The sequence below is a fragment of the Chiloscyllium punctatum genome, chromosome 26 (genome assembly GCF_047496795.1).
Source record: "Chiloscyllium punctatum isolate Juve2018m chromosome 26, sChiPun1.3, whole genome shotgun sequence".
Taxonomy (NCBI): domain Eukaryota; kingdom Metazoa; phylum Chordata; class Chondrichthyes; order Orectolobiformes; family Hemiscylliidae; genus Chiloscyllium; species Chiloscyllium punctatum.
The window spans coordinates 22071483-22087780 of NC_092764.1; the positions used below are offsets into that span (position 1 = coordinate 22071483).

General features: G+C 40.4%; 1 protein-coding gene across 1 annotated transcript in view; it reads right to left on the reverse strand.

Annotated features, from left to right (window-relative positions):
• The window catches only part of usp10 (ubiquitin specific peptidase 10), a 73587-nt gene extending 58587 nt beyond the window's left edge, over positions 1-15000 (reverse strand). The window contains exon 1 of the mRNA XM_072595931.1: positions 14872-15000. Within this exon, the coding sequence (XP_072452032.1) occupies positions 14872-14892 (21 nt within the window). The 5' untranslated portion in view covers positions 14893-15000. The remainder of the gene's footprint in view (positions 1-14871) is intronic.
• Positions 15001-16298: the final 1298 nt, after the last annotated feature.

Sequence of the window (16298 nt, forward strand, 5' to 3'; positions counted from 1 at the left end):
GTCAAATTGACATTGCCAAAGTACTCATCAGCATATTTCTGCAGTTACCAGAACCCAGGCATGACCCCCATATAAACACTAAAGCTATAAAAGCAGAGAATTCTGCAACAAGTTGCGATATTAAAGAGTTAATTGGCTCTACTGACCTGCAAGTAATTGAATGCCTGGGGTCAAGGGTGTGTCTTTGTTCTATAGGTGAAAAGGTGGGAGATTTACATGGCCATGTCCTTGCCACTCAGGGATGATTTACATTTTTCATCCGCAAATCAGAAATCAATAAGAACATTACAGTTGGAATTTGACTACTCCCCTATACTTACAAAAAAAAACATTTGCAACAGATTTGACCATTAAGAGATTATTTGCATGACATTGTTTCTGGAGGGCAGGCGGTGACTGCAGTGTATCCTTGAGTGGCATGTGACTGTGAGGGAGTTGTCTTGTAGGCATTACTAACTGCGATGTAAAGATTTACTATAAAGGAAAGACTGTTTCCTTTGTTCAGTCAGAACTTTTGCCATGACCCCATAAGCACTGCAAGGTGTGTTAAAGATTTCTCCAAAGTTTGTACTGTACTGTGCGGTGCTTAATAAATTTGGTTGCTTATTCACAGACGTTGGTGTGTTGCAGTTGCATTAACTGTAAGAACCTCAGGAAAAAGAACTTTAAGCTGCCTCCCAATTCCTTAAAGCCTGCCCACCACTTACTAGAACACAAATCAGCAATATAGTAGCATACTTAACACTTGCTGAAGCTCAACATCATCTATGACAAAGGAGCACACTTGACTGACACCTCATCTTTTATCTTCAACATTCACTCCCTCCAACACAGTGACAGCATTGGCTACGAGCTACATGGTACACTGCAATACCTTACAAGTCTCCTTTGACAAAACATTCTAGACTTGCAACCAAATACATCCTAGAGCAACGAAGACAGCAGATGCATGGGGACACCGCCAGCTAAGAGCTCTACTCCAAACCAGAAACCTACCTGACTTGGAACGAGTGCTGATCCTTCATAGTTATTGGAATAAAATCCTGAAATATCTGCCCTCACATTACTGTGGGTGTATCTACGGTGCAAACACTGCAATGGTTCAAGGAGGAAGTTCAGTACTACTTTCTAAAAAGGAATGCCTGCTAGCCCAGCCAGAAACACACACATACCGCATGAGCAAACATAAAATTATAACCCAATAAGAGAATCATAGCCCTCTGAAAAATTAAACCATTCATGACACTCAACGGTGGAGTCCTCTATTTCCTTAATCCACACCAGAAGTCTCCTCCTTGCAGAGGCCACTGGGATGTCCATCCTACACATTACCAACCCACAGCTTCATTTTAACCTTGAGTGGGAAGTGAACAAAAATTCCAAGTTGACTCAATTGATTAATGTACCACAGTGACCAACTATAACTGAAAACAGACGTATTGTTACCTTCAAGGAAAATCCCAGGAGAAGGTAACATATGCATTCATTTTCAGTGCAATTCTTGTATGTACTGCATAAGAATTTATCCTGCTAGTTGCCATTTTCTCAAGTTTAGTTTTATAAACACCCTCACTCTAAGTTTCAACAAACTGTAAAAGGTATTTTCACTCGTCTCTTCTCATTTTGGGAACATTCACACCACATCTCTTTCTGCAGCTTTTCATTAACATACAGTTATTTGGTCTGCCTCCCTACTCATAACCCCCCTCCGCTCAAAACAATTTAAATTAGATTGTCAATTTCAGGTGGACTAAATTCTCCCATAATGGCAGCCATTAATACCAGAAATTCCAGACCAGGCTCATTAAAAAATAAGGTTGGGTCCCTGGTCAAGATATCAATTGTTGTTAACCTTTAAAAGTTCATAGGAATTAAGCATTACAGCTAGGAAAGAAGAAACAATCACTGGTATAAATGGAAAGGAAAATAAAAAGTGATTATAATATGGCAATTTTTTTTAAATTTGGCACTCAAACTGGCAAAAATTATAAACCTGAAATACCGGATGTTGACTGCATTATCACAATTGCCGCGAGTCGTCAGTTGTGGGTGCAAGTGACAAGGCTCTTTGCCATTCAGTTTTATTTAAGGCAAAGCTGCATTATTATTCAATTGAGTTATGCTGTAAATAAAGTATAACAATGATATATAAACTCCTTTCAATATGTGTCTATTACTTCACGTGTGTTTTTAAATTGATTGTGTGGACCTCTTGATCAACTGGAATATTGATCATCTAGCACACTCCTGATCCCATCAGTGCCAGTTAATAAAAAGTTTGCTGTATCTTTTTCAGACAATATCATATAAAGCCATTTGCAACTGGCTCACAGCTAACCCAACCATTTAAATAGGAATGACCATTCAAATTTGAAGTGTCAAGATCAAAGGCTTAAATCAACAGATCAACAAAACAAATGACGAGAAGCACAAACTGTTAAACTATTCTACTTTTATTTCTTAATCTCTTGGAAGTCAGCCACTGTGTAATTGCAAAGACTCAAGTGAATATAGGTATGAATGATAAAATTAGAATTCTAAATTTATTTATTTAAAATATAGAAGCTAGTTATAGAAATTAAACAATAACTTTGCACAGCAACTTTACCACAGGAAAACATGGTGGAACAGGTTCTGGAACATACATTTAAAACAAATCTATCCCCGTCATAAATTTTTTTAGTCTACTAAATTAGATTCCCCTACCTAGCCACTTTCTCAGCTGAACCTTTGGCGTCCTATCTGATCCTGAAATGAGGCTCGAATGGCACAACCTCTCCATTACTAAGACCACCCAGTTCCACCTCTGTATCATGAGATCACATCTCCAAGGCACTTGAGTGCAAAACATTATACTCATTCGATGACAAAATAATTGCATAGATGAGCAAAACATTTTATAAAAAGATAGTTTTATAGAGTGCCTTGAAAGGTGAGAAAGGAATAAATTTAGCAATGAAGTTTCACAGCTCAAATCTCCTGGACAGAGTAGATGCTGGGAAGATGTTTTCATTGGTAGGTGAGACGGACCCAAGGGCAGTCTCAGTAAAGGGAAAACCTTTTAAAATGGAAATAATGAGAAACTTCTTCAGTCGGTTAATGGTGAATCAATGGAATTCATTGCCACAGAAGGCTGCAGAGGCCAAGTCACTGAGTATATTTAATACTGAAATACATAGATTCTTAAGTATCAAGAGGATCAAGGGTAATGGAGCAAAAGTGGGAGAACGTGGTTCAGAAACATATCAGCCACAATTGAATGATGGAGTAGGCTCGATGGGTTCTGCTCCTTTGTCTTATGGTCTCCTCAGCTGAAGATATTGTTGCTTATTTCGGAGTGCACTTGCATGTGCATAAAGGACTAAAATTGAATGAATGTAGTGTTCTTCGGATTCAAAGTGTTAAGTAATATGGACAAACAAGGCACAGAAGGATTTGAAAATGATGTGGCTTAAGTTTGAGGTGTTTAATTATCCTGTGCTCACTAATTTATCATGATGCTGGTAAAGATTGCTGGGGGTAGAGGATTTAAGTCATAGGGAGAGGCTGAATAGGCTGGGGCTTTTTATTGCTGGAGCATTGGAGGCCAAGAGGTCACCTTCTAGATTTATAAAATCAGGAGGGGCATGGTGAACAGCCAATGCCTTTTTCCTAGGTTGCGGAATCCAGAACTAGAGGGCATTGGTTTAATGTGGGGGGGGGGGGGGGGGGAGAGAGAAGAATTTAGAGTCATAGGGTCATACAGCAGAGAGACAGACACTTAAGTTCAAACTGGACCAAACTGTCCATCCAGGCTAACACCATTTCTCTGCACTTGGCCATATCCTTCTAAACCTATCCATGTAGTTGCCCCAATGCCTTTTCAATGTTGTTAATGTACTTGTCTCAAGCACTTCTGCTGGCAGCTCATTCCAAATGCGTACCACCGTGTGTAAAAATGTTACCCCTCAGAGCACTTATTCTTTCCCTTCTAATCTTCAACTGATACCTTCTCGTCCTCGATTCCCCAACCCTGAGAAAAAGCCTCTTTTATACACGTCCACAAGATCCCAACTCTTCCCACCCCTCAAGTCTCCAATGCTCTAAAGAAAAAGGTGCTGGCTTGTCCAACCTCTGCCTATAACTCAAACCATTAAATCCTGGCAACATCCTTGGAAATTTCTTCTGCACTCTTTCCAGTTTAATAACATCATTCCTATAGCAAGGTGACCAAAACTTTTTTTTTTTAAGATTACTTACAGTGTGGAAACAGGCCCTTCGGTCCAACAAGTCCACACCGCCCCGCCGAAGCGCAACCCACCCATACCCCTACATCTACCCCTTACCTAACACTACGGGCAATTTAGCGTGGCCAATTCACCTGACCTGCACATCTTTGGACTGTGGGAGGAAACCGGAGCACCCGGAGGAAACCCACGCAGACAGAGGGAGAATGTGCAAACTCCACACAGTCAGTCGCTTGAGGCGGGAATTGAACCCAGGTCTCTGGCGCTGTGAGGCAGCAGTGCTAACCACTGTGCCACCGTGCCGCCCAAAACTGAACACAATACTCCAAGTGCGGCCTCACCAATGTCTTGTACAGCTGGAACATAACTTTCCAACTTCGATATTCAATACCCTGACTGAAGACCAGTGTGCCAAAAGCATTCTTCACTCTGTCTACTTTCAGAGAACTGTGCACCAGAACTCCAAGGTCCCTCGGTTGCACTACACTCCTTAAGGCCCTCCCATTCATCATGAAACTCCTACCTTGATGTGACTTTCCAAAATGCAAGACCTCATACTTCCCTATATTAAACTCCATTTGCCATTCCTCAACCCACTTCCCCAGCTGATCAAGGTCCTGCTGCAATTTCTGATCACCTTACTCAAATATCCACGATACTGCCCAATTTAATGTCATCTGCAAACTTACTAATCATGCCTTTAAAAGGGACCTTTTCATGCAAAGGGTGGTGCGTATAGGGAACAAACTGCCAGACCAAAGGACCTGTTTTAGTGTTGTATGAATCGATATGAGCAAAACTAGGTGAACCTGTTGATGGTTGGCTTTCCATCTTCAACCAGGAGAGCATGTGAGCCATATAATCTGGAGATGAGACACACCAAGTTTTCAACAGCAGTTGGGCTAAGGCAGGGGCTGGCATGGCTGAGGTTTATGAAGGTGGAATTATGTACAGTCTGATTTGGTTAAAGGTTGGAATGTGCCAGTCAGCAGTACAAGGTATACTTCGACAAACTTCACCAAAGCTCAAGGAAAAAAAGACAACAAAAGCTTCCCACCATGAGATATAGAGGGTTTAGAAATCATTAAAATCCTCTAATTGTACGCATCTTCAAGTGTTTGACGTAAAAGATAATTGCTCATTATAAACGTCACCTGTAGTGGTATGTATGCTGAAGCACCTCATGTGAAAGAAAGTAATCTGTATTACACTTCATGCACTGCCAAATTTCAACTCATATTTAATGTACTTTCACATATTTTGTGAATAAAGTATATTTTTTTAAAAAAGGAGATTGCTTTAACTAGCTCAACCAAATATTAAAACACATGGTTATTAGCCACAATACTCTGCTAATCTGATTTGAGAATCGCAAACCCAATCAATAGGCTGCATTACTAATTACCTACAACAGAGAGAGTGTAGGACAATGGAAAGAAATCCACATACTTAAACATATACTTAAATTGTGATGAGTCATTAGAATCCAATTGTCACTGACCTTAACGGAACCGTAGCTCATTCAATCCCCAGCACATTGTATATCATGGTTGACTGGATCCCGTAAATCCACAAACATATATACTAGTCACCTATTCTGAAGTTAATAAAACTCCCATAAACAATAATTTGTTTGAGTCTCTGACTTCGTAGTTCAGCAACTTAAAATATTCTTAAAACACTTATTGTTAAATATCCTGAAAATAGAGAGCACCCCCCAATAAACCTAAAGTGAGAAATATTTTCAAATGCCAAATCAGAACTTAGAAGGTCACCTGAAAACTGTTTAAACTAAATCGATCCAAAAATTACAACTACGTTCCCTCCTCACACACCCCCCTCCCCATTTGTGAAAAGCTTGATTAAATCAAAAACAAACAATGAAACAAATCCAATGTCTTTAATTGTGCTCTCCTTCATCTAGTAATCAAAATTCAGGCAGCATTTTTCTGTCAGATTCAGCAATGTTTCATTTTCTGGTTTTGGGATGATTTATTGACCCTATACTAATAGCAATTACTTTTAGTTCATTACAGCTACATTACTGGTTTTGCACAATTAGTGAAGAACCCATGGGTCAAGACCAATTGGACCAATTATAGGAAATTTAAATAGATAAGTCATTGATGGTTAATTTGCAACATATTTTATATGCATCATCATGGAGTTGGATTTATGTTACACCTAAATAATCCATACAAAATATTACATTTTAACTCGTGCCATGATCAAGATCAGTTAACTCAGTACAAAACAGAAACCGAACTCAAGATCTTCTGATCTGAGTTTTAACCAAAAGTCATAAATGCAATGTCATAATCCCTATATATTAACTACATACTACATGTTGAATAGTTAGAGGTTAATGTACACAGTACCGAGCTAGCACACATTAATTAGCTCTCATGATTTGGGTATACAGAGAAAGTAATCAGTTGATTGTGAAGTTCTTTGGAAAATGCTAAGTTGAAAAATAAATGCCATCTATTTTTGCACAAACATGTTTTATTGTCAAATACAGTGATAGCTTCTCCCACTCCGAACACAAAAAAAAAATCAGAATCCTTATAGTGCAGATAGAAGCCAATTGGCTCATCAAGTCTGCACTGACCCTCCAAAGAGCTTCCTACCCTATCCCTGCAACCCTACATTAACCATGGCTAATTCATTTGGCTTGTACATGCCTGGACACTGCAGGGCAATTTACCACGGCCACTCAACTTTCTCATTTTTGGACTGCAGAAGGAAACCAGAATGGCCAGTGAAAATCCCCACAGAAATGGTGAGAATGTCTGTGTGGAGCTTGCACAGTCACACAAGGCTGGAATCAAACGCAGGTCCATGTCGCAGCTCTTACTTTTAATTTTTCCAATAAGATTGAATTTTAAAAACTCAAGTTGCTATACCAGCTTCATATATGTTGGAAAGCTTTCAACTCAATTAAATTACCAACCAAACATGTTAAACTGCACAACATACAACAACACTGCAACTTAACAAAATACATAGTTTACACTCAAATAGCTAGAGAGAAAAACCCATGATTTTATCATAATACCTCACTGAATGCAGCCCAAATCACCCATAATGGTGATTTCTTCTCCCACCACCTATCCCCCCCAAACAGAAACATGGTCTTTTTGGCATCCAGTCAGTTCTAAGATATCATGCTTTGCTTTGGAAATCTGTAGTTAAGACAACCCTCTGACAAATTCAGTAATCTGGTAACTAAAGCGGTATGTCCACAGGGCATTGTTTATTAGCAAACCTAACATACCCTTGCTTTGCATTCCTTTGGATTCCCAACTGACAAGGTACAAAATGAGAACCTGGTACTTGGGCAGTCCAAGGTCCCAATAAACTTTACCCAGGCTTAATTCTTGGAGATTACACTTTTAAATTTCATTCAAAGCATTTGCACAACATAGATTTAATATAGAGCTGACCACAGTGCCAAATATCGTATCACAAGACAGAAGGCTTTAAATCAGGTAGACCAGTCAAGAGTGAACTCTGTTTCAGGTAAGATTATAAGACAGGTTCTAAAAAGCACAGTATTCTGACCGGAAATCCACAGAAGGCCTACCAATTCCCTCAGAATACAGTTTTTGCTGATTAAGTTCAAAAACATCCCGAGGCATAACTGGTGTTATGAAGCAATGGTTTCACAATTCTGCATGCAAACTCTACTGAATATAACATTGATTCTCCAAGACTCAGTGCTGCTATTAAATTTCACACTGCTTAAAATCCTACTATGTTTTAGTCCCACCTGCCAATGCTTAAAGATTCTGACATCTTTTGATGTTGGAGGGCAAGATCCATTATGTAGCAGTATTAGTGCAACTATGAAGCTCCTTCAGACAAGGCGGTGAGTTTCTCAGTCAGTCAATAAAAATACTTTAAAATTTTTTAAAAAGATTCAACTGGAACAGCTTGTGTTACTAACTTAAATGGGTTCTCTATGTTGCCCGCATGCAAGATAGACAATATATATCAGCCAACGTGAATGAACAAAATTGTCCCTTTCAACCTAACAGACTCAGCCATACAAGGTGGGAAATCTCAACTTTGTTTGTACAAGATTATGAAAAGCATGTTAAATATTAATTTAGTTTTTTTCATAAACATGAAATAAAGTTGCAATTTAAGTACCTACAAACGTACATCTACTTTATTCTTAAGCTTTTTTTTCCAGTTAACAACTCAGTTATTACACAATACACGTTCCTGTTGCAATTGTATAAAATTGCAAGCATACTTACAAGTCGGCGAATATTTTCAGGAAATCAGTCAAGGATTTCAAATGCCTTATACATGCAAAGACTATGAAATATTCCAAAGTAGCATCTGTGATCATGTGATTATTGCAAGGCTACAAACTTAGTTAACTTTCAATGTTCTTAAAATGTAAATATCTAAATAACCCTTGGACTTGGTGGTTCAGTTGGGCAATTAACACCATTCTTTTATCTGTGCAACACAAGTTAAAATCCAACCCAGGGAGGCAGGAATAAAGCATTTCTTGCTAGAATTTTATCTGATATCATCATTCAGGTAATAGTGAGTGGCTGGTACAGAACAGATGCATTCAGCTTTACACGATCTAAACTAAGACTTCTCAAAGTGGGAGGGTAGGACCCCAGATAGGATTGACAACTGAAATGTTGAGATTGAGCGCTGTAAGGCAGCAATATTTACCAAGGAACTAGGCCCTCCTCTCATTGGTTTTCTGCCCATTCCCTACTTCTCCACTTGTATTCTCTAAGGATTTGTGATAACATTTAAGCCTGAAATGGGGTCACAGTGAGAAAACATTTGGGAAGCACTGATCTAGAATCATCAAATCCCTACAGCATAGAAGAGTCCATTCAGCCTAGTGAGGCTGCACCAACCATCCCAAGAGCATCCCAGTCAGACTATGGGACAACTTAGCACGGCCAATCCACATAACCTACACATCTTTGGACTGTGGGAGGTAACCAAAGCATGCAGAGAAAACCCTCAGATCCAGGGAGAATGTGCAATCTCCACACAAACACTCACTCAAGGTTGGAATCAAACCTGGGTCTCTGGCACTGTGAGGTAGCAGTGCCAACCACTGAGCTACCCTAAACAATCAAAAACTAAACAGTTTCCTTCTCAACGAAGTTATATTTTGCAGAAGGCTTTAAGTTGTCAAAAATGGAAAGTTAATGCAAAATGGAGTTTGATAACATTAGCAGAAATGAACTGAGGCTTAAATATTTATTACATCACACAAACCTCTGATGAGATTGTTATATTTAACCTTTAATTAGCATGTTAGTCTAATTTCTATTTTTATTATCTACTTCAGACATGGGTTAACCTGGCAAGGCCACATTATTGTACTTCCCTAGTTGCCTGAAAGGAGAGCAACCTTCCATCTTAATGCTTGATATTACAACTCACTCGCTTGCTTCATCTTTAAAAAAAATACTACAAGCTAAGTACGTAGTGTGAAATGCAAGTAAGCATGACTTATGATATATCTGGTGCTAGAAAGACTGAAAGCTGCAGAACTAAGATAACCAGTTTTGTTGAATTAAACTTCATAATTTGCCACCATTGTCTGGGAGCAAAATATTAGCTTCTTAAGGACGCACAGAATTCATTCACATCAGCAGCAGCTGCTATGGTGAGGACAACACTACAATTTGGCATGTATCACATGACAGATTTCAATGCTATCAATATAACCGCAGCATCAAGTAAGGAAACCATTTCCACCTGTAAAAGACAATTTACTTTCTGAATTCAACACAGCAATGCAAATAAACTCAAGTGCTAGATCCTTTAACACGTTATGTAAATATATAGACCAGTTCAGATATTAATAGGTTTAGGTAGACAAATATTTCAAATAAATCTTCAACTGGAATAAGCAATTTAACTTCAATTCAACTCTACATACATCACACTCATGATGCTTGTACGTCACAGGACAGATGACTATCACTCAGATATCCATAAATGTTGGCATTACAGAAGTTATAACATGTGCTGCAAGTGCATATTATCATCAAGAGCGCAGTCCATAGAATCGCTATCATGTGGAAACAAACCCTTCGTCCCAACAAGTCCACATCGACCCTCCGAAGAGTAACCCAGCCAGACCCATCCCCCTACCCTATTACTCTACATTTACCCCTAATTAATGCACCTAACCTTACACATCCCTGAATACTATGGGCAATTTAGCATGGCTAATTCACCTGAACTGCACACCTTTGGATTGCAGGAGGAAACTCATGCAGACACGAGGAGAATGAGCAAACTCCACGTAGATAGTCGCCAGAGGCTGGATTTGAACCCAGGTCCCTGGCACTGTGAAGCAACAGTACTAACCAGTCAGCTAGTGCAACTTTTACTAAGCTAACAAACTGCTCATGGCATTACTAACAGCCCCACTGGAGGAAAGAAATACATTGATAATGGAGAGAATTAGCCACCTTCAATAGCATTCAAATAGCCACCTCTTGGTGAGAACCTAGAAGTACAGTGAGATATTTAAAATTACAAAATTGAGTAAGAAAATTTGACAAATTTATATTAAGTATGCCTAGAAGTATAACATGAAGCAAGATTTGCAGCAGGGGGCATTGTCCTGCTCATTACTTATTGTACAACTTATAAGCAATATTGAACCTCTTGGTTATAACAGGACAACGGCATTCTGAGTTCAAAGTTGGCTTGGAGACAGAAAGTATAGACTGATGACAAACAATCGTCTACCAGACTAGATGGATGCATACAGTGATGCCTACTAGAGCTCGGTATTAAGACCGCTTGAAACAAATGCGATGCTCTGGAATTAGAAACATAGGACTGCATTTTGAAGTCGGTGAATGACAGAGTAAATGAGGAGGGCAGTTACAGACTTCAGGAAAACAGACTTGGTGAAGTAAATGGATATACATCAAACAGAATCTACCAGAGAAGTGTGAAGTAATACAATTCATTAGGAAGAATGAACACAGGCAATAATAAATTGACATTAAATAATCTGAAAGGGTTGCAGAAAGGGAGAGACATAGGGACATGTATATAGTGAAAATAAGTTAAAAATGCATGAGATCCCTGGTATTAATAACTAATAACAAAAGTAAGGCTGTACTAAGCATCCATAATTAATTACTGGTGACACTTTAGAAAGAATGTCATCTCAGAAAGAGTGAAGACAAGATTTACTAAAATTCTCAAATATTTGAGGGGAGGAATAAAAAATAGTAAACTTTTTTTAAAAACTTCAGTTATATGGAAAGTCATACAATGATTCTCCTTGGAGAAAGCAAAGAGGCATCCTGATACAGTTTTTCAAAATCATTTAACAGTTTTGATGAACAAAGGAGGATACATATTCCACTGACAGAACAGTCACTAAGCAGGGCACTGAGATTTACTTTGACTGGCAAAGAACCTGAAATTCTATGCAAGTCAGGGTGGTGGAGATAGAAATCAAAAGGAATTTCCAAAAGGAATTGGTTAATTACTTTCAGAACTCTATCATGAAGCTTGCCTAGACAATTAGGTCAAGTAGCTCCTAATTCTACAGCCAGATGTCACAATCGGTGGCAAAATGACAAATGATATCACTGCCCTTAATTCATGTTAGACATTTGTCTGACAATTTCTAGCATGGATTCTTCCTTTAGGGGAGTCACTGATTCTGGGGCCAATTGTAAGAGGTCGCTGTAAGTTCAGCAACTGTGATGTCAGATTAATCAGCCAATCACGTTGAAGAATAATATAACTGATTGGTACAAACTCAATGGGGGTCAGCAATAAGCTAAAAAAGATTTTAAATACTAAATAAAAAAGGTTATCATATAAAAATTTGACCTTCCACAAATAAAATTAGTTTTTCAAAGATGAAAGGAAATATTCAGGAGTAATGATGATTTAGTAATCCATTAAAAACGCAAGTCACTTAAGGATTTTTAAAAATAACAACATTACAGCACAGAAAAGAAACCTGACATCAGTTCAAGTGGTTTCTACGAATTGACATCTGCTGGAATTCAAAAGTTCATCCTATAGAAGTGCAGGGAATCTGACAAAAACTGCTGGATAATTACATTAACTGCACATTTGGATGCCAGAGCTACTGTCAGGTTTGTACATATTTGTTATACATATGCTTCCTATATATTTTTAAATTTTATTTTCCCTCAAAAGGATTAAATTGGAGGGTTTGTCACTTTACCTGTTCCAAATACAGATCTACCTTAGACTTTAGTAATGTCAACTTATCTGCTGCTTGCTAAAATAAGAAACTAGAAACAGTAGCAACAATCTCGAAGCATAGGTCATAAAAACACTTTTGCTGGTTAAAAAGCCATGCATGTTCAAAATTAGACCTTGAGATGAATTTGAGGTTTTCCACAGAGTACTCCTGCAAGCAAGTACAACTGCTTGTTATGGTAGCAACAATTGGGCGGCATGGTGGCACAGTGGTTAGCACTGCTGCCTCACAGCGCCAGAGATCCGGGTTCAATTCCCGCCTCAGGCGACTGACTGTGTGGAGTTTGCACGTTCTCCCCGTGTCTGCGTGGGTTTCCTCCGGGTGCTCCGGTTTCCTCCCACAGTCCAAAGATGTGCAGGTCAGGTGAATTGGCCATGCTAAATTGCCCGTAGTGTTAGGTAAGGGGTAAAGGTAGGGGTATGGGTGGATTGCGCTTCGGCGGGGCGGTGTGGACTTGTTGGGCCGAAGGGCCTGTTTCCACACTAAGTAATCTAATTTTCAGTGTTGATTTAAGACAAATCTGCTTCAAATGTGAGAAGACGCTGTCCATAGCATTTTTAGGCGTACATAAATGCAATATACAGGTAGTTTTGAAAGCCCCACTTCTGTGGAGTGTCAATTGTCATTTAGCACTACTTTTCTGCACAAAAACAAAACTGGATAAAGCAAATTAATTTTAAATTGAAATTAACTATTTTAATAAATATTATTTGGGAAAGGTATTTTTAAAATTGGAAAAAAAAATCAATGACAGCATATTACAGAAGACCCCTTTCTTTCTGGAGTGTTTTACAGGCACTGCAAGACACCTCAAATCTTCAACTGTTAATTTTGCACACATAAATACAATCATAATAAACACTGAAATTAATAAGTGGTGGGTACAATGGAAATCTTAGAGGTTAATAGTTATCCACTATCTCATTTCAGCCCTTCCTTTCGCAGCAGAAAATCCACTCTGGTTACAAATCATTCAACATAAATAATTCCTAAGAGCTTTAAATTCAAATAAGAGTCAAAATAGCATTTTTCTCAACTGATGGATTTGTTCATAAAGCAGATATGATTTAATCTATCAAGACCAATTAAAAACTTTACAGTTCTTGGCAAGATGACCAGTTATGCTAGTTGATGGGACTATCCAAAGCAGATATTTAAAATGGTTTTCATATTGTTTGTTTTAACATCTTTGCCCTCAGATATTCTTCTTTGACTTGGGAACATTCATAGAATGCAGATAAAGGGGGTGGCAGGGTGGTGAAAAGCTTCATAGAGCAAGCAATTTCTAAATGCAGAGTTGACAGCAAAACTCACTAATTTGTTTCTCAACTCATGGTTATAATATTACAATTGACAGTACTGAATTTGTTTTTTAAAACATAAATTCAATTTTCACACATAGTTCTAACAAGGACATGAGAGAAAATGCTGGTCAGATTTTATAGAAAATACACATGGCAATATAGTAAGCAGTTTATCCACATTAGTTTAATTTATTTCAGTAAAGCAAGAGGAACTGTTCAAATCCGACTGAAGATAAACAAGCAGGAGGCTGGAAGCCACGCAGCAATCCCATTCAAGGCTTTTACCAAACTTTCTAGATGTTAAAGAAAAGTGTGCTACAAGTTCGATCAGAACCACAGCTTGCACTGCAATAATTAGTGAGACGAAAAAACTAATGTGTCATATGTGTATTACAGTACAGGCAGAAACCAAGAGATTTCGTTCAGAACACGTGCAGAACAGGAGCACCCCCGCCTACAAATTAAAATCGTCGGAATCCACTTCGACCATTCCCCAGTATTAAAACTGGGATCCACAAACGCGGATCTTAGAAGGTCTTTTGCCCACAGACGTGTTGTGATAAAACTCAAGGATATACCCTGCTGTCCGAGAGAATCCCTTCCAGGTTAACTGTAGGGGACACACAGTCCAAGCTGGAATGAATCATCATGCGCCCCTCCCCCACCCCTCATCTCTTTTAATGCTTTCTTGCTGAACCGAACATTTTGGAATGCAGCCGAACTATAGAAAATGGCCTGTTAACAGGGCCGCGGCGCATGTCAGACCCAGGCAGAGCGAAACGTGAGGCACCACGGCGGGCGGGCCCCGTTAGAGATGTGTCCTTCAGATGGTCAAGAGCCTGACAGCATCGCGTGGGCCCCTGGGCTAAAACTCTACGACGGCAAGGAGTCAGGCTGAAGAAAATACCCCGGGGCCTAAACCTCATGGATCCTCCGCCTCCTCCCCCCCGCCCCGCACTATCACCACCTCATCCTCGACAGGGAACAAAATCTCTCATCCTGCCCCCACCGCCAAGTTGTTTCATTCTCCGCCTGGCCCCCGGCGTCATCCATTGCCATGCCTGGCTCTCCTCACCTTTATACTGTTGCTAGCCATTTCGCTGCTTTTGAATGAGATAACTCATGCTTCCCCGTTTGCCGCCATGTTGTCTGCTCCGCCGGAGCCCGTGCGCCTGCGCGCCCGTCTCCCAGGCGCCTCTCCCCCCCAAACCCCCGCCCCAACCGCTACCCTCCCATTGGCCCAAAACCGCCGCCCTCTCCTATTGGCCTGCCGCTTCAGTGACCCCCATTCGTCCCTCTGCTGCACGCCTCCTTTTCCATTGGTCGGGCGGTACCACCGCTCTTCCACCATTGCTCCGCCACATCCACGCCCTCCCATTGGCCTAAAGGCCACGAGGGCCGCGTTCTATTGGTCAGCCCGCGGGACATGGTCATCCCGCCAATGGCCCACGAGTCTCCCGGGCCGTGGCACCTATTGGACAAATCGCGCGCGGCTGGTGTCCGGCTTGCTCGATGATTGGTCAGTACCAGCCCCATTTGAGCTTTCCCCGTTCCTATTGGTCAGACTGTAACACTGGCGGCGGGGGTGGGGGGAGTGCCTCCTCATGGGTCACTCTTTAAAAAAGCAATGTAATACTCAAGTTGGTTTGGGTTTGGTTTAGACTTGCATTCTGATTCTTCTTTGAGGTGTGCAATAATTCGACTTTAATTTAGGGCAAATTATTTTCAGCTCATTCAGAAACTCCTGGGTCTTCAGGAATTTGCCTGTGTTCTAATTTAATGAAAGTGACAACCAATTTGTGCACATGAAACTCACAAAAGCAATAGCGTGATAATAACTGGTGAACCTATATCTTAGATTAGATTAGATTACTTACAGTGTGGAAACAGGCCCTTCGGCCCAACAAGTCCACACCGACCCGCCGAAGCGCAACCCACCCATTCCCCTATATTTACCTAACACTATGGGCGATTTAGCATAGCCAATTCACCTGACCTGCACATCTTTGGACTGTAGGAGGAAACCGGAGCACCCGGAGGAAACCCACGCAGACACGGGGAGAACGTGCAAACTCCACACAGTCAGTTGCCCGAGTCGGGAATTGAACCCGGGTCCCTGGCGCTGTGAGGCAGCAGTGCTAACCACTGAGCCACCGTCTTAGATTAGATTAGATTCCCTGCAGTGTGGAAACAGGCCCTTCGGCCTAACCAGTCCACGCTGACCCTCCGAAGAGCAACCCACCCAGACCCATTTCCCTCTGACTAATGCGTCTTACACTATGGGCAACTTAGCATAGCCAATTTGACTAACCTGCACATCTGTGTGTGGGAGGAAACACCCACAGACACGAGGAGAACATGCAAACCCGAGGCTGGAATCGCACCTGGAACCCTGGTGCTGTGAGGCAGCAGTGCTAACCACTGAGCCACCATTATGTTGTGATGTTGATTTAGGAATGAATATTTACCAAGGTATGTCGAAGCCCAAGAAGGGCTATTGGG